General features: G+C 36.9%; 1 protein-coding gene across 1 annotated transcript in view; it reads right to left on the reverse strand.

Moving 5' to 3' along the window:
• LOC138715294 (uncharacterized) overlaps positions 1-20,757 on the reverse strand; it is a 676,115-nt gene that overhangs the window by 287,005 nt on the left and 368,353 nt on the right. The window contains exons 2-3 of the mRNA XM_069848057.1: positions 18,174-19,539; positions 6,152-6,205 (exon numbers count right to left, since the gene is read on the reverse strand). Of these exons, the coding sequence (XP_069704158.1) occupies positions 6,152-6,205; positions 18,174-19,539 (1,420 nt within the window). The remainder of the gene's footprint in view (positions 1-6,151; positions 6,206-18,173; positions 19,540-20,757) is intronic.

Here is a 20,757-nt window from a genome sequence, read left to right on the forward strand (position 1 = left end):
TCGTCTCCGGTGCCTGATTTGGAATCCCTTCGGAATCGAATTGTGGCATGTTCTGAGGACATACGCAATACTCCTGGAGTTTGGGATCGTGTTCGCAGGTCAATGAGACATCGATGTGAGGTTTGTATTCAAGCAGGAGGTGAACATTTTGAACATCTTCTGTAATGACAACGACCTGCGGAAAGAAAAACGTTCCGGTGAATTTCAATGTTGTGAAGGCCATAACTCGGAAATGAAGCATTTCCGGACACATGTTGTAATGAACTATTTTGATTGTCTGCATGTTGGAAATACATACCTGAAATTATGCCCCGTATTTTTGAAACACCCTGTATATCACAGAAGCAATATGAAGACTGCATTTACAGGATGTCAAGTCGATATGCTGGTACAATTGATGAACGAACGTAGAAATACAGCTTCATATGTAGATAAAGAAGACGTAACGTTAGAGACATGTGAGGTCTTGTATTGAAAACGATAGAGAGAAGTATGCGTCCAGTATTGTAGAGGGACCAGCGACAAATGTTGACGAACGTTACTGTACGTTAATAGAAGTACATGTACAGTTTCATGTGAAGATAAAGGGGACGTTCGAAACGTGTGAGGTCTTGTATTGGAATTGATGAAGAAACAATACATCTGATATTGTAGAAGGACCAGCGACAAATACCCATTCCTATTCCTCCATTTCATCCTTTAACCCATGCCTACTCTTTCGTATTCTCCCATTTCAGCATTTAGTCTATCTTTTCACATTCTCCCAATAGCCTACACTTTCGTATTCTCCCATTTCAGCATTTAGTCTATCTTTTCATATTCTCCCAATAGCCTACACTTTCGTATTCTCCCATTTCATTCTTTAGCCTTCCCTTTCGCATTTCTCCAGTTCATCCTTTATCCTTGCATCTTCCTCCATTTCACCTTCACTCTTCCGTTTTCTTTAATTTCATAATTTATGTCAACATTTTCATATTCCTACTATTTTCGAATTCCCCATTTGATCCTTTACATTTACACATTCCTCTACCTCATCCTTTTTTATATTCCCCTCATTTCATCCTTTCCTTTTCGTATTCCTCCATTCCTCCCTTTACCCTAACCATTCGTATTCCTCCATTTCATCCCTCATGCTACCAATTCGTTTTCCATTATTTCATCCTGAATCCAACCCGTTCGTTTTCCTTAATTTCATCATTTATCCTACCCATTTGTTTATTTTCATTTCATATTTATACTATCTATTCGTTTTCCCCTACTTCATCCTTCTTCAAACCCATTTGCATTCCTTCATTTCATGTTCACCCTTTCATCTTCCTCTACTTCATTTTTTTATATAAGGCTAAAAAGAACAAAAAGTAAACAGGGTGAATACTAAATGCCGTCTTCGAAGGCCGGGGCGTGATAGAGAATATTGTGGCGATGAAATTCGAGGTAGGAACTGTCATGTTATGATGATTAGTTATGGAAATATTCAGGAGTCAAAAGGGATCATAGTTACTTTTAATCCATAGCGCGTAGCAATTGGACTTACAGTAAATGTCAAGAACACAACAATGTATGATGTATGCGACAAAAAGATAATGCTTTTGTCACATTTGCAACCAAACGACAGCGCGTTTCTAACAAATACCTAACTGAGCTCCATAGCAGTCCAGTACGACTGACTTGATCTCAAGTGAATTGTAATGAACTAATGACTAGTACTATACAGTATACTCTTGCCGAAAGCATAATAGATAAATACTATAATATGTATTTCAGTTAGTGCTGCTCAGCGGAGCGAATATTACTGCGGAGGAATCGAATATTACGAATAAAGCTCTCCTCCGGTGATCTCCGGTACTAGGTAGGTGGTATAGGGAGTACACGGAGGGATGCGGAGCTCCGGAGGGAAGCGACAATCGAAATACGGAAGTCTCAAGGATGACAGGCAGGCCGACCGAGCGACGAGACTGTCGGTAGTTGTCAGTGGGATAAAATGGCACTGAATCATATATACGACATATGTTCATTCAGTTTAAAAACTTTTGTGTACTACTATTAGTATTATTACTTATTACTTACTCACAAATGGCTTTTTGAGAACCGGAGGTTCGCTTCCGCCCTCACATAAGACCGCCATCGGTCCCTATCTTGAGTAAGATTAATCCTGTCTCTACCATAATATCCCGCTTACCTCAAATCCATTTTAATATCTTCCTGCATCTACGTCTCAGCCTCCCAAAGGTCTTTTTATCCTCCGCCCTCCCAACTAACATTCTATATGCATTTCTGGATTCGTCCATATGTGCTACTGCCCTGTCCATCTCAAACGTCTGGATTTAATGTTCCTAATTATGTCAAGTGAGGAATACAATGCGTGCAGTTCTGTGTTGTGTAACTTTCTCCATTCTCCTGTAACTTCATTCCTCTTAGCCTCAAATATTTTTCTGAGCACCTTATTCTCAAACAACTTTAACCTCTGTTCATCTCTCAAATTGAGAGTACAAGTTTCACAATCATACAGAACGACTGGTAATATAACTGTTTCATAAATTCCAACTTCCAGTTTTTTGATAGCAGATCGGATGACAATAGCTTCTCAACCGAATAATAACAGGCATTTCCCATATTTATACTGCGTTTAATTTTCTCCTGAGTATCATTTATATTTGTTACTGTTGCTTTAAGATATTTGAATTTTCCCACCTTTTCAAGGAATAGGCTATATTTCCAGTTTTTATATTTCCATTTCGTACTTTGTTCTCGTCACGAGACATAATCATAAACTTTGTGTTTTCGGGATTTGCTTCCAAATTTACCTATTTACTTGCTTCAAATAAAATTCCCGTATTTTCCCTCATCATTTGTGAATTTTCTCCTAATTTATTCACGTCATCCGCATAGACAAGAAGCTAATGTAACCCGTTCAATTCCAAACCCTATCTGTTATCCTGAACTTTCCTAATGGCATATTCTAGAGTGAAGTTAAAAAGTAAAGGTGATAGTGCATCTCCTTGCTTTAGCCTGCAGTGAATTGGAAAAGCATCAGACAAAAACTGGTCTATACAGACTCTGCTGTATGTTTCACTGAAACACATTTCAATTAATCCAACTAGTTTCTTAGGAATACCAAATTCAATAAGAATATACGCCTTTTTGAAATCTATGAATAACTGATGTACTGCACCCTTATACTCTCATTTTTCTCCAATATCTGTCGAATACAAAAAATCTGATCAATAGTCGATTTATTACGCCTAAAACTCCATATATGGAGTTAATCGTCTCAAAAGAATATTGGACAAAATATTTTGTACGACGTCAACAAAAGTACATTCCTCTTGTCCTCCTTCTTAAAAATACAATTTATGGACTCCTTCCATTGTTCTGGTACAATTTTCTTTTCCCAAATAGCGTTCACTCTGTGTATATATATATATATATATATATATATATATATATATATATATATATGTGAGAGAAAAATAGGTACCACTTTTGTGAAGTACTTTTATTCTTATATTATCGCAATTCAATTCAAAATAATCACTATATTGTAAAGTTACAATATGTCACAGTATCCGCAGTCACATTTCTACAAAGCCCTCTCTACTGTATTTGGAAGCCTAAAATATCCATTACCAAAATAGTTTAACTGCTCCGAATCCTGCCACAGAGATACATAACATACATTATAAACCCACACCCCAAACACTTATAGCCGAATCCCCCAAGCATAAACTTGCGGATACATCCGGCAACCGAGAGTTCAGAATCTTGTTTACTAGTAGAATGAACAGGATAATAATAATAATGTAGTACACGAGTACAGATTTCTTGTTCTCCCAAGTAGATAATAACTCATTTTTATGAAGCAAACGTTTAAAATTATCACTGATTAACTTTACAACTTCTTTACTGTCAAGACTAGGCTTTGGACAATGAAGGATAACACTTCGAAACTAGTCAGCCAGGTAATTACCTAATACGTTAACACAGTAAAGAAGTTATAAAGTTAATCAGTGATTAAGGGATTATGTAAGTGTTAAAAGGGTATATAGAATAATGAAGAATTTAAAAATATCTATAATATATTTTATTTAATTTGTCACTTCATCCTATTTAATAATAATAATGGTTTATTTTAACTGACATTGTTAAGGCCATGCGGCCTTCTCTTCCACTCAACCAGTATGATAAAAAATTACTACAATGCTATGAATATAACATAATTAATACAATACAATACAATACAATACAATTCAAAGCAATACAATACTACAAATACAAGACAATATAATACATGATTAATATAATACAATGACAATTCTTTTCATCTTCACAACACCAATAAAATAATTATGTAATAATAATAATAATAATAATAATAATAATTAATAATAATACTAATAATAATAATAATAATAATAATAATAGTAATAATAATAATAATAGTAATGATAGTCATACCTAAATTAAATTAATTATTAAGCTCGATCACAAGTATAACTTCAATTTGAGTGCGCCCGTAAGAAATCGTTTAGCCTTTTCTTGAAAGTGGTTATTGTCTGGCAGCCCCTAATCTTCTGAGGTAGAGAATTCCATTCACGGGGGACTGAGACAGTAAAAGAGGATGAGTGGTGGGATGTTCTATGGGCAGGAATTGCTAGGATTTGGCTCTCCTGTGACCTGGCGTTTAGATTGTGACTGGAGGATAAGTAGTTAAACCGGGAACGAAGATAATTTGGAGTAGAAGTGTGGAGAACTCGAAACAGAAGAGAGAGCGAATGAAGTGTTCTACGGTTACTAAGTTGCAGCCAGGATAAAGATTTGAACGAGGGTGTAATGTGGTCATGTGTGTGTATGAAAGAATAAAGAAATTCGCTTGATGAGAATACACAGAATGAATTGCTATTTCTGTTTTTTCAAGAGGAACATACATCAAGTTTAATGACACATATTGAATTCCATATATATTGTTCTTAGCTGTTTGGGTTAGTCAGGCATAACGATCAAACAAATTAAGTGATCTTTAATATCTTAGTGGTCATTATTCTGATGATGAAACTTATAATAATAATAATAATAATAATAATAATAATAATAATAATAATAATAATAATAATAATAATAATAATATTAATAATAATAATAATAATATTATTATTATTATTATTATTATTATTATTTTCGTATTGTATGCACATTTATAGCGATTATTATCACCACTTAGTCATCAGTGTTCGATATACGAGTAATATTAACAATAGCAGTAGCAAAAATAACAGTATTCCGGAATATATTATAATAGTAAACATATAAATTACAATAATATTAATAACGTTCAGAGATAATAAATTACTGCGGATAATATGACTACAGTTATCAGACAAAACGTGACTTCCGTAATCACGATCACACAGTCTAAAATGCCTTTTAATGTTGTAACTGGAGAACGCTTTAATTAATGCCTTACATATTAGGCATCTGATCCAATACACTCCTTCCTGTACACAAAAATATTGCACTTCCCAATCATTATGGAAATTGTGCCGAGATCGACTTGCCATAATGAATCCGGCACTGAATGTTTATGATGTTCTCCTACTGTTCGCTACAAACAACTGCACTGGCTGCGCTGCGAAGAGGTGGGAGAAAAGGAGGGGTGGTGTTTGTGACTCAATCGAGTCAACGGTGAGCATCCCTGCTCTATCCAATCTATTACAATCTGCACACTTATATTCCTTCCACCCTGTACAAAGCGCACAATGAGTGCTTAAGTGCATGTGTCCGTCTCCAGTCCGGTCCTCGAGAAAGCAAGCTAAACCAAATTCACGAACGAATGAGAACGCTACCGTTCAGCTTCACGTTCGGAGGTTTAGAAAAACAATTTTTCCCCCGTCACTCCCTCAAAACCCGTGAGCGTGGTACATTGTTGTATGAGAGGGTTTTAAGAATAGTTAGTAGTAATAGTAATATAGAATTCATAGTGCATGTTTAAAATTAAGAGAGAAAAACAATCTGTGTCCAATGTATTCTAGGAAACATATTTATGCTACACATTGTATCATACTACAAGTGCTAATATATATCATCCAACGCCCGGAAAAATGGACATGTCTGATGTCCTTACAGGAAAAGTATTAAAATTATTTATTACACTCACCAGTTTCTCCTGTGTGACTGGCTCCTTCCAATTTCATGGGCAGCGATTTCATGGCTGAAAAAAAAAAATAACTTTAATAAGTAAGACATGATTAATTTAAGCGAATACCGCATTAAATATTGTAACAAAGAATCTGAACGTGAAATAGGCAAAGTATTGCGAAGACAGGATCGAGACTTGGAAACTCGCCTAGGGTACGTGTGAGCAGTCAATGTGATGTCTCTTGTTGTTATAAGAGTAGTCCAGACATATTTCTTTAAGGGTCGTAATACCATCCATGATAGCATTGCTACTAGCAGCAGTAGGCCTAAGAGCAGTAGCTCCAATGAGCAACGCTACCACTACCATATAATATAATATAATATAATATAATATAATATAATATAATATAATATAATATAATATAATATAATATAATATAATATAATATAATATAATATAATATAATATAATTATTATTCTCCCATCTAAGTCTCGGCCTCCCAAAAAGTATTTTTCCGTCTGGCCTCCCAACTAACACTCTATATCCATTTCTGGATTCGCCCATGCGTGCTATAGGCCCTGCCCATCTCAAACGTCTGGGTTTAATGTTCCTAATTATGTCAGGTGAAGAACAGAAAATGTGCATTTCTTAGTCGTGTAACTTTCTCTCTTCTCCTGTAACTTCATCCCTCTTAGCCCCAAATATTTTCCTAAGCACATTATTAATATAATATAATATAATATAATATAATATAATATAATATAATATAATATAATATAATTCACTGCGGATTAAAGCAAGGAGATGCATTATCACCTTTTCTTTTTAAGTTTACCCTAAAATATTCCATTAGGAAAGTCCAGGGAAACAGGGAGAGTTTGGAATTGAACGGGTTACATGAGTTCCTTGTTTATGCGTAAGAAGCGAATATGTTAGGAACAAATCCACAAACGATTAGGGAAAATATGGGAATTTTACATGAAGAAAGTAAGGAGATAGGTTTGGAAGTAAACTTCGAAAAAGCAAAGTATATGATTATGTCTCGTGACCAGAACATAGTACGAAATGGAAATACAGTAGAGCATCGATTATCCGAATACAGATGAACCGAAACATCGGTTAACCGAAAGCGTTCCACTCAGCAATTTTACTTCAATGGCCATTTTGAACATGTCAAATTAGGCTAGTCAGTTCTCTGTGTTATTTGTAAGACGTGTGATACAAAATATATATGTACAGTTTTGTGTTTAATATCAGAGTTTCTTTGTTTCATACTGCTCCTATGACAACGGTACAATTTGTTTTCTAAATGATCGGTTATCCGAAAAATAAGTTATCCGAACACCCCCTATCCCCAATTGTTTCGGATAATCGATGCTCTACTCTATAAACATTGGAAATCTATCCATTGAAAAAGTGGAAAAATTCAAGTATCTAGAAGCAACAGTAACAAATACAGGGTGTTTCCGAGGTCGTGTTACAAACTTTCAGGGATGATGGCGAAGAGCACATGTATCAATTTGAGATAAGGAACCATGGTCCGGGAAACGACTGAGTCGAAAGTTATAAGCAAAAATAGTTCTGTGGAAATGGAATTGTAATTTGGCAACACGTGTCCTCCTTCCCTTAACCTTTGGAACAGTCGTGGAAAAATGGTATGGGCCGGATGTCTCCTACTTGGGTACTTGCCCCTTTACAATCTGTGAGCTTGTATACTGTTCCCATTGGCTCATCCGTATTAGAAAATCAGGTCTGCTTATTCCGCTCTCTTGTTCCTCCATTTCACTAGGACTGATCGACTGGACACTGCAACTTGTACACATACACTGCTGTCTGCAGACGTGCATATCAGGACCGACCATGTCCTTTAGACATTACGCTATCTGCATTGCTTTAGTGTAGTTTCCTGTCCCCACCCCTCAGACAGCGCACTGAATGAAATACTGTAAGTAGACAACGTAAACAACGTCAGATGAATACAGTATGTGTAAGATGTACAGATAAATACACATAAATAAGGTGTACAGAGGAATAAAATTATTTCATTTCCACACAACTATTTTTTCTTGTAACTTTCGACTCGGTCATTTCCGGACCAGGGTTCCTTATCTCAAATTGATACATGTGTCTTCGCCATGATCCCTGAAAGTTTGTAACACCACTTCGGAAACACTCTGTATAAATGACACTCGAGATAAAATTAAACGCAGAATAAATAAAAGGAAATGCCTGTTATTGGGATGAGAAACTTTAATCATCCAGTCTGGTCTCCAGAAAGCTGAAAGTTAGAATTTATAAAACAGTTACCTATATTACCGGTTGTTCTGTATGGTTGTGAAACTTGGATTCTCACTTTGAGAGAGGAACAGAGGTTAAGAGTGTTCGAGATTAAGTTACTTAGGAAAATATTTGGGGCTAAGGCGGATGAAGTTACAGGAAAATGGAGAAAGTTACACAACGCAGAACTGCACGCATTGTATTCGTCACCTGACATAATTAGGAAGATTAAATCCAGACGTTTGAGTTGGGCAGGACATGTAGCATGTATGGGTGAATCTAGAAATGCATATAGTGTGTTCGTTGGAAGACCTGAGTGGAAAAGACCTTGGGGAGGCAAGGCGTAGATGGGAGGGTAATATTAAAATAGATTTGAGAGAGGTGAGATATGATATTAGGGACTGGATTAATCTTGCTCAGGCTAGGGACAGATGGAGGGCTTATGTGAGGGTGGTAATGAACCTCCGTGTTCCTTAATATAATGCAATATATATTTGTAATAATAATAATAATAATAATAATAATAATAATAATAATAATAATAATAATAATAATAATAATAATAATAATAATAGTAATGAAGTGTATGTTGTATTTGTGGACCTAGAATAGTCTTTTGATAGAGTGGATTGGAATAAACTGATGGAGATTCTATGTAAAATATGTGTGGCTTGGAAAGAGAGAAGGGTGTTCAGTAATCTTTATATGAAACGAGTCAAAGTCAGAATAGGAGAAGAAATGTCAAAAGGAAGTGACATTGGAATAGGAGTACGACAAGGATGCCCTTTATCACCTACTCTGTTCAACATCTACTTGGAGAAATTAGTGGAAGAACTGTTTTCAGAATCAGGGAGGAGTGATATTAGGAGGAAAAAGAATAAAGCGCACAAGATTTTCTGACAATATGGCGTTGTTAGCATAAGAGGAGACGATATTATGAGAATGCTACTGGAGCTAAATGACAGCTGTGAACCGTAAAGGATGAAGATAAATACAAATAAGACGAAGAACATAGTCATAGGAAGAGAAATAAAAACGGTAACTTCGGTACATCATAATAATATATAAAAACGGTAAACTTTCGAATTCTAAAAGAGGCAGAACAAGTGGACAGCTTGAAATACTTGGGATGTACTATAAGCAGTAACATGAGCTGCTGCCAGGAAGCCAAAAGGAGATAGCAATGGCCAAGGAATCATTTACTAGAAAAAAGATCATCTGCGGACCTCTGGGAAAAGAGCTAAGGAAGAGACTAGTGAAGTGCTTTGTATGGAGTGTATCATTGTAAGGAGCAGAAACATGAATATTACGATGAAGCGAATAGAAGCATTTGAAATGTGGATATGGAGAAGAATGGGACGTGTGAAGTGGACAGACAGAATAAGAAATGAGGCTGTGTTGGAAAGAGTGGGTGAAGAAAGAATGATGCTGAAACTGATTAGGAAGAGGGAAAGTAATTGGTTGGGTCACTAACTGAGAAGAAACTGCCTACTGAAGGATGCAATGGAAGGATGGTGAGCAGGAGAAGAGTTCGGGACAGAAGAAGATATCAGATGATTGACGACATTAAGATATATGGATCATATGAGGAGACAAAGGGGAAGGCAGAAAAGAGGAAACATTGTAGAAAGCTGAGTTTGGTATGAAAGACCTGCCCTTGGACAGAACACCGAATGGATAATAATGATAATAATAATAGTAATAATAATAATAATAACAATAATAATAATAATACTAAAAATGATAATCATATTATAATATTAATAATTATAATAATGATAATAATAATAATAATAATATATAATATATAACAATAGTATATAGGCCTATTATCAATAATAATAGTATAAATATAAATATTAATAATATAATATTAATAATAATAGGATATAATATTAGGGCCTAATAATAAAAGTATTTAATTTTCATTTCATCTAGTGTTCTGCCCAAGGGTAGGTCTTTCACTGCAAACCCAGCTTTCTCCAGTCTTTCCTATTTTCTGTCTTCCTCTTTGTTTCTTCATATGATCCATATATCTTAATGTCGTCTATCATCTGATATCTTCTTCTACCCCGAACTCTTCTCCCTTTCACATTCCTTATATATGAAGGATTCAGAAAAAAGGTGGTACGAGTGAAATTTCTAAAACTTTTGGGAAAACGTGAATGTATTATAATATTAAATTAAAAAGTCAGGACACATATAGTCTAACTGTAAATTGTATTACCTTAGCCAAAAACACATTTATAAGGATTGCAAAAAATCTTAACATGTAAAATTTAAACTAGGTCTGAGTAATACTAATAATATGATTACTAGTATTTTTAAAAGTGAAGTGTGAGTAATTAAGAAAAAAAATGATACAAGTGCACTAGTTGTGAAAATAATGTGAAATTAAGTCTGAGCAATATTAATATGATTAATAGTAGGTATATATCAAACTAAAAAGTGAATAATTAGGACAAAAATAGTATATTATTTGCACTAGTTGTGAAAATATTGTTTCATGTGTTCAATATATAGGGTATTTCAAAAGTCAGTTCAAACATTAAATTGCTGTAAATATTATAATATTTGAGATAGGGAAAAAAACAAAAACATCACAGTGTTGGGCAAACAACGGGGTTTACAAAACACTGGGAAGATGTCCGCGGCTCTCTTGTACAACTTACAGCATTCTATCACCGTGCACCAGCATTTTGCAGATAATGTCTTGGAATATTGGCAATTTCTTGCGAGTTGGTATCTTTCAGTTGCAGAAGGATTGTTGGATGTTTGAGAAAAACTCGTTATTTAAGGTAACTCCACAACCAAAAGTCGGCCGGATTGAATTCTGGAGATCGCGGAGGCCACATTTTTGGAAAGTGACAGTCGTAAAAGTGACGGTAGTGATGATACCGAATACCATGATGATAAATATTTTGTTATAGTGGCGCCCGTAGAGTTAGTACGACTGTGGTGCTGTAATTAGCAGCCGTGGTGACTGTAGCCATCTTGTTCATAACGACGACGGTAATAAAAGTAGGCCTAATAATGGTGACGAAGTGACTGAGGTGATGAAAATGCCGTTGGTAATGAAAGCGAAGAAGGTTATGAAAGTGATTGTGGAGATGAAAACGAAAGTGACGACGGCGATAAAAGTGAAGATGACGGTGGTGATAAAAGTGAGAGTGGTGATAAAAGTGACTGGTGATAAATGTGACATATGTGGCAGAGGTGACGAAAGTGACTGCGCTGACGAAAGTGTCAGCAGTGGTGATAAAAGTGACTGGGATGAGGAAAGTGACGGCGGTTGTAAAAGTGGCTGTAGCAACAAAAGTGGCGGTGGTGATGAAAGTGACGGTGGTGATTAAAGTGACGGCGGTGACGAAAGTGTCAGCGGTGGTGATAAAAATGACACAGGTGGCGGAGGTGAGGAAAGTGACGGCGGTTGTGAAAGTGGCGGTGCCGATAAAAGTGACAGTGGTGATGAAAGTGAGTGGGGTGATAAAAATGACGGAGGTGGCGGAGACGACGAAAGTGACAGTGGTGATGAAAGTGATTGTGCTGGTGAAAGTGACGATGGTGGTGAAATGGCAATAGTGGTGAAAGTGACTGTTGTAGTGAAATTGATGGTGGTGGTGAAAGGACTGCGTGACGGATGTGACAGAGGTGACGAAAGTGGCGACGGTGACGAAAATGACAGCGGTGGTAAAAGTAGAGGTGGTGATAAAAATTACGGTGGTGATTGAAGTGACAGTGATGATTAAAGTGATGGAAGTGACAAAATTGACGGCGGTGATAAAAGTGACGATTGTGTTAAAAGTGTTGGTGATGATAAAAGTGACGAAGATGGCAGAGGTGACAAAAGTGATGGCGGTGACGAAAGTGACGGCAGTGGTGAAAGTGGCGGTGGTGATTAAAGTGACGGTGGTGATGAGAGTGATAACGGTGATGAAAATGACGCTGGTAATGAGAGTGACGATGGTAGTGAAAGTGACGGTGGTGATGAAAGTGACGGTGGTGATGAAAGTGACGGTGGTAATGAATGTAATGATGGTGGTGGAAGTATCGATGGTGGTGCAAGTGATAGTGGTGATGAATGTGACGGTGGTAATGAAAGTAACGATGGTGGTGAAAGTAACGATGGTGGTGAAAGTAACGATGGTGGTGAAAGTAACGATGGTGGTGAAAGTAACGATGGTGGTGAAAGTAACGATGTTGATGAAAGTAACGATGTTGATGAAAGTAACGATGGTGGTGTAAGTAACGATGTTGATGAAAGTAACGATGGTGGTGTAAGTAGTCTAACGATGGTGGTGAAAGTAACGATGGTGGTGAAAGTGACGGTGGTATGAAAGTGACGGTGGTGATGAAAGTGATGTTGATGATGAAATTGACGATTGTGGTGAAAGTGGCGGTGGTGGTGAAAGTGCTGAAAGTGACGGTGGTGATGAAAGTGACGGTTTGATAGTGAAAGGTATTGTGATAATGATGATACAGATGATGATGATGGTTACAGTAATATGATTGAGGATCCTGTTGATAAGCGTGTTTGACGATAACCCATCGTTAATATATTTGATCTCTCATCGTTACCAGCAGTGCATAACTTGTTCCTGTCATTACCAATGAAAGAGAGAGCAAATTCAACGGGATGTTGTACAGGAACTGTTGTGTGCTGAATGGGAAAACTGATGGGAAACAGCTCAGCGTCGCACAGGATGTAAATGCCGTGATGAATATTCAGCATCAAGTGAAGGTCATTTTTGGCAGGTTCCACAGTCAAAAGGACTCGAGCTACAAGCTGGCAATCTATTACTTCCAAAAACGAAATCACGACGCAACGAAATAAGAGGATGTATTACGTTCATTATAAAATAATCAACAAATTCAATCATTAATTAATCCTTTTATAAGCCCAATTATTCATCAGTTGCGTCACTATCCGCCTGCAACGCCGCGCCCTCTCATTCACTCACTGATGAATTATTACTGTACACTGAGTAATGCATTCTTTCACCAACATCTTATCATTCGCTCATTCAGCCACTTGTCCACCTATTTGTTTTTTTACGAAACTATTTTCTTATAGATCCAGTCATCTACCCACTGATTCTCTCAATCACTCCGTCACCTGTCCATTTTTACATCAAATTATCCATCACTTCTTACTCATCTGACCACTCATCAATTCATTTGGCCACTCATTTCCTCGCTCACCCACACACTCCCTAGTTTATCCACTCATACATCGAGTAATTCCTTTCTCACCCACTCATACACCCAGTAATTCCTTTCTCACCCACTCATACATCCAGTAATTCCTTTCTCACCCACTCATACATCCAGTAATTCCTTTCTCACCCACTCATACATCCAGTAATTCCTTTCTCACTCACTCATACATCCAGTGATTCTTTTCTCACCCGCTCATACATCCAGTAATTCCTTTATCACCCATTCATACAATGAACAATCGCTCATTATCCACATATACAAATAGTTTCTATGGAGATCGGTCCCAGGTTGTAATGTTCAGTCGGTTTAATGACGATAGTGCGGAGCGCCTGTCCTGAGGAAGCTAAGCAATCGGGGTAGAGTGGGACCAGTCTGCGTAGGGCAGCGTACACAGATCTCTCCGTACACCGGCGTACAATCGCTAGCCGCCCTATGACAGATTTTGTTAGGTAAAGTTTGGAGTGGGACCGGACTGCATAGGAACTCTCTGTACATTTATTTCATTTCATTTAACCGTTAGCCCAATCTCATACCCAGTTATTCATTCATTCGTTCAGTTGTCTACTAATTCTCATTCACTCATCTCCCCACCAGTACAATTATCGATACCGTATATCTGCCCAATCATTGGCTTTCAAAAGTTGAAAATTGTTTTATTTCGCCCACATGCTTAATCACTCCTTTTTTTATTCAGCCACTTCATCTGCTCACTTACTTGCTTATTCACCCACTCACACACCACTGTTTATCTGTTTATTCATCCATTCATCCGTACATTTATTTCATCGTCCACGTACTCATGTACACAATCATTGCATTAATCTACCTACTCCCTCTCTTACGCATACTTTCATTCACTCATTTACTCATATCTTACAAGTACTTATTCAACACGCTCTCCTTCAGTCTCTAAATAATGTCTGTAGTTTAAAAGGGAAATTAAATAATGCAATAAAACACAAAATAACATCTTACATTACTTTCGGAGATCTGAAGAAAATATAAAGAATAACCTTTTTTGTGATACACACAATTTTGTATTTAACTGGAATGGGTTGCATAGCATTCATCCGTGTTTTTCTACGAAATAAGAACTCAGGTTTTCAAAGCTTGAAGAATATCAGGACATTTACTAGACGCTGTATGGTTAAAACAAATATTTACAAACAAAAAGCGAGGCAAAAATTGATAAAACATGTGTAAGACCGATAATGATATATGGAACAGACACGAGAGCAGACATTAATCAAACTAGACAACTTACGAGAACATCAGAGATGAACACTTTTAAGAGCCATCGTAGGCAAAACAAGACGACCGAATCAGAAACCAGAATGTAAGAGAGAAATGTAATATTATAGATGTTGATTTGTAAAAACAAGAAAAAGACAGTGGAACTCTCACGTAGCCAGACCCGACAATACAAGATTTATTAAAGCAATAGGCCTAAAGGATTTACGAACTAGAGGAAGAACAGAAGTAGACAGACATCTAAAAAGATGGAACGAAGAGATGTAGCTAATCATCACACGGAATATATGAGAAAACAAACTGGAAAATACCAATACAAAAGAAGAAGAAGGGTTGCATAGAACTTGCAAATTCAACTTGGAAAACAACACATTGCTCCTTTGTTTCCAGAAACCTTGTATTGAAACTATCCAGGAATGGACGTACGGTATACTTCTACCTGTCTTGTTAGACCAATTTTAGTAGTGTTTTTATTTTCTCGAAGTATTTCGCAAATTGGATCTATTTTTATTTGGCATGTTAAACGTTTCAAACATAAATTGTCATAACCTTGTCCTTGACTAATTGTTTTCTTTATGCAGTGGCTCTTTCCTCGGGCTGTTACAAGGATTGAGTAATGAAACTTAATTTATAGCTCTACAAGAAATGTTAATTAGTTATGCGAATTAAAAGCAATGGCGTAGTTAATGTCTTTAAATGCAAGTACACGAAAGTCTTCTTACATAAACCGAACAGTGAAATAATCAATGGATGGAGGAAATTTCTATAACATCAAATATGACTAACATTGTTAAGTTCAAACATATTTAGAAAAAAAGATCGTTAGCATATAGTTACTATAACTTCGTTAATACCACTCCGTTCATTATACGTGTGATGGTGCAAATATAAATGTGATTCAGGAATAATACAGTCTGATCCGTTTGGGTATGGATAATATTAATCTATTATTATAAAGCTATTATGATAGTAGGAAATATTTCTTGTTGGTTATATTATGTTTAAAAGACGGGAGTTTCCATAGCCTATATGACAATCAACAATGCATAATCTCAAAGGACAAATGAAAATAGTAGATTATTAAAGTATCTACTACGAATCAAGAGCGAGCACAATGTGTTCTTTGGTATGCTAAATTTGAGAGTGTTAAAAGAGTTCAAAGGGAATTTCGACGTGAGTATGACGTGCTTAATATACCTAAATACGATTCCATAATATTGTGGTATCGAATTGTAGAAACAGTTCTGTGTTAAAAAAAAATGCAGGAGGTCGCAGGCGAAACCCAGTATGAAAAGCAGCTATCTCTTGGCTTGGCCCCCAAACTCCCCAGATCTAACCCCTCCTGACTTCGTGTGGTGTTTTTTTTTTTTTAAGACATTGTATATTCACAGAAACCAGGAACATTGATGATCTGAGAGTAAAAATTACTCAAGCTTTTCAACAAATCACCCCTCTTATGTTACAACGGACATGGGCTGAATTGCATCACCGTTATGAGTTGTGCAGGGTGCGCAATGGGGGACATGTTGAGCTCTGAGGAATCTCTCATCTTTCAGTGTTGTATGCACAAAGTTTCAACAAATAAAGTTCAGTAGTAAATGTTTTACGGTGTTTTTATTTTATCCATACCCAAACGGATCACCCCGTAGTAAATATTTTAGGGGTGATAGTAGGGACTATTCTGAATTTAAAAGTTCATATAAACATGTATCCAATTTTCAATGCGTGTGGAGAAACAGCTGTTTGAGTGTTACTCAGAACAAACATTACAAATGGTACAGACGAGGAGACGAGACCTGGTATGTGAGCTGTGCCACAAGGGAGAGAATAAGCTATCAGGAAGAGAGTTTGTTTCAGGATGGCTAATAGTATACGAATCTACCTACACAGAAGTTCATCTCAGACTAAAACTACCATCCCCCTCCATATCCATTGGTGATATAGCCACGGCACATGATAAGGTCACAGGACAGGTCTTGCCTTCTCTACTGTATAAAGGATCGACAAGTGACTACGCACTGCATTATTGATTAAGTACAAATGAATACTACGCTTCGCTCTTCTGAGATTGTCTGACTAGCAAACATTCCCATTGGGGAAGGTAAAAAAGCTATTTTTTTCTTTTACCATGTTAATAATGTCAAAACAAGTTCTTATACAAATTTTGGCCATTTTGGCCACTCGATCGCAATTACGAGGCCGTCCAGAAAGTGATTTTCCCTGGGGCCGTTTAAAAAAAACACACAATTTCATGGAAAGATTTTTTTGGAACAGATACAACTGTTGCACTATTTTTCAACATATTCCCCACCAAAATTTAGACATCTGTCATACCGTGGGATCGACAGAGAGGTCACACACTGGTTCCGATCTCAGGCGGCAGACTTCTACGACACGGGGATACAAAAATTGATCCCATGGCATGACAAATGCCTCAATTTCAGTGGGGAATATATTGAAAACTATCGCAACAATTGCTGTCTCTGTTTCAATAAATCTATGAAATTGTGTTTTCTTTCTGTAAATTGCCCCAGTGAAAACTACTTCCTGGACGGCTTCGTAATTGCGGTTGAGTGGCCAAAATTTGTATAAGGACTTGTTTTGACATTATTAACATTGTGGAATAAAAAAATAACTTCTTTATCTGTCCCATGAGAATGTTTGCTTGTGAGTGCAGCAATGTTAATAATGTGTATAGAGCAATGAGCATGTTCTTCCAGCATGACAGAGCCCCTGCATATTTTAGTCAGATGATCTAGCATGGTGATATGCATTGGCCGCCAAGGCTCCCAGTCCTTACTCCTGTCTATTGTCTGTAGAATTAATGAAAGGAAAATTAAGAGAAAGGACGAATTGGTCGCTCGCATTATGAACAGTATTATACTGCTCTCGTGAAAGAACGACAAAGCGACCTCAGAAGAGCAACACTTATTTTTGTCAACAGAGCGGAAAAGTGTATTTAATAGTTGAAATGTATTGATACTACGTAAATAAGCATTAAATGTAATCATTAAGTCGTTTCTCTTTCCTTCTTGCCATTTGCAATGCTTGTTATTCGTAACATTTAAACAGCAGAATGTCCACACCCATTGAAAATTGGACACATGTTTATATGAACTTTAAAGCACATTATTCCGTATTACTATCCTCTAAAATATCGACTATTCCTTCTGAATCTTCCTGTGTATTAAAGAGTGACAATGTACTTTCTATATTTCTTTAGAGCTCCATGCACGCGATAAAATATATATACGGTATTTAAAAATGACATAGGGAAGAGTATGGACTCACCTGTGGTCATGTAGATGACTAGTCCAGTGGCAACCAGAACCAACGCACAGGCGAGCAGAAGGATGCAGCACAGCGCGACAGCTCTCCTCCTGGAGTGGTCACTAGGAATGAACTGTAGTTTCCAGCCCCTGAGAATAGTTCTTTTCTTGAGCGTCGCCCCCCTGCTGACATGACTTCCCAAGTCGCCGATAATCTTAGACGACCGCCTCATGTTCTGTCTGTTCTCGGCGCAAGGTCTGGGGGAGGCCTGCTGCTGGTTCAGGAAGCCGGAGTAGTACATGGGCACCGACCCAGACACAGTCGGTATTCCCGACTGCGATGTCGTCAGGTATTCTTGGCTTTGATTTCTCACATTTTTTATTGTCACTGTTGGTAACGTGGCACGACTTAGGACACTGTTGACATTATTTTGAGATTTTGTCAAACACGGCGACGAATTCATATCCGCATCTTCTTCAGAAAACTGTTGATGCTTCTTCTTCAACGATGGAAAAGGGCTTTCAGAACGTTGAGCATTGTTGAGGAAGGATTGAGCAGGGCTCAAATTACTGTACTTATTTGTAGACTTGACGAAAGCTACCGGTGATGACATCGTATTGTGAATGTCTAGCGACGTGTCGCTAATCAAGTTCCTTTTGTGTGAAAAAGATGGCGAGATACTTACAGAAGGTTTCGAATAGGACGGCATCGAACTCAGGTACCCTTCGTGGTAACTATTATTTAGGGGTAAGCAAGGCACTGATGTGTGGTTTGAACATTCCTGTACGTTGTTCAGCAGAGATGAATTGGAATTGTTTCCTTGGAAGTTGTTTTGTTGTGAGCATATCCTCAGGTTATTTGGCTGAAATTCAGCCGGCGAGAGATCAGATCTCGAGCCTACGCAGTGGTTGTCTACTTCATCGCACGAGTGTTTCTGGCATCTCTTAGAATCAGGCACAGGTTTGTTACTACTTATATTATTATTGTCACTTACAATAAACGACGAACATATTATATTATCGCTTTTAACATTCTCGTGATCTTCTCTGGACGGAATGTTCAAAATTTTCCCGACGCAGTAAGGAACTCGACTAGTAGCTGAAAATGATTCCGAAAAGCGTCTGTACTTGTTTAATGTCTTATTCTTTGGTAAATTAAACGAAGACGATGATAGTTTCGCTGGGCGCTGGTTACCGTTCGGAGCGCCACATTTCGTCTTTTTTGGTAACAAGAAAGAATGTCGTGAACTGGCCTCTACTCTGCTGTCCTCTTTGCCTGGAAGAAGATGCGGATCCACAATGGAATGTCGTGTATACTCATTGTTGCTGTTTTCGCTTAGGGTGAACGAAGCTTCTTCGACGTCGTGTTGGAATCCTAGGTTGTCCATCTGTAAATAGAAGTTTAGTTATCATTAGAACATTTGTTATAAGTTATGTGTTTTTCTGTTATTGGTAGTTTCCTAGTACCCGTACTCGTTACATAGGTCGTTTTTGTGTTTAAACAGTGGCTCCTTTCTGAAAAGAATTTTAAAGTTTGTTACTAGATGTGATTCTAGTCAGTTTGTAATATATATTTTTGGTCCAGGGAAAATACACATCTTTCATGATTATACAGCAATGGCTGACTTAACAGCTTATATAACGAGTACCGAGTATTAGGAAACCTCCCTGGTTGTTTTTACATGGAAGCTTTGTAAGGAAGCGCCTGATCTGGTAAGACGCCTCGTACAATACTGGACATGTATCAACAGCAGTACCAAATATGGTTCAGGTTGGGATACAGGAAGAAGAATTAATAAAAATGACAAGTCACGCGAATGCAGCATCACTAAAACCCTGTTTGCAGATAAGTAAACAGGATCATTCATCGATCGTAGATAAATTTATGAAATCCTACCCATTCCATTGCTATTCCCTCTACCTCCAGCTCAGTCCATTCCACTTCAGTGTCAGTCACAGAAACTGAAGAAATGTCAACAAAATTTAACTTTGAAAATTGCGTTTCCAATAACTTTAACTTCAAGTAATCAATAAATTCTGTAAAAACATTTCGTGTTTTTATTCTGTTAATTCAACATTTCAGCTTATCTTACTTTTCAGGTTAAGTATTGTTGTTTCGTATTTCCCTCTGAGTAGTTGGCAATAATACCACAGTCTGGTATATATAGTCACGAAGCTCAATACGTAGAAATATGCATCCATAGATAGTTGCTAACCACTAGAATCGCTACTATCGCCTCATTACAGACAATGCGAAATAGTACCGCCACAGTCTATTGTTCCTAGTACCCTCAACAACTCAAGCTTCGTGACTGTATATACTAGACTGTGATAGTACTTGGTATGTCGTGATAAATAGCAGTTTGTTTTTGAACTTCATTACAAGGAAACATAATAATATCTTTTTGCTCTTTTTTATAATTACAATTATTATTATCATTATTATTATTATTATTATTATTATCATTATTATTATTATTATTATTATTTATTTATTTATTTAAGAAATTGGGTTTTGCAAGTTATTTAATTTTATTCGTTGAATAATCTTAATAAATTGCACTCGTGGTTTTATCTTATTAGCATAATCTTAGATAATTTTTCAG

Source organism: Periplaneta americana, chromosome 15 (assembly GCF_040183065.1).
Source record: "Periplaneta americana isolate PAMFEO1 chromosome 15, P.americana_PAMFEO1_priV1, whole genome shotgun sequence".
Classification (NCBI taxonomy): Eukaryota; Metazoa; Arthropoda; class Insecta; order Blattodea; family Blattidae; genus Periplaneta; species Periplaneta americana.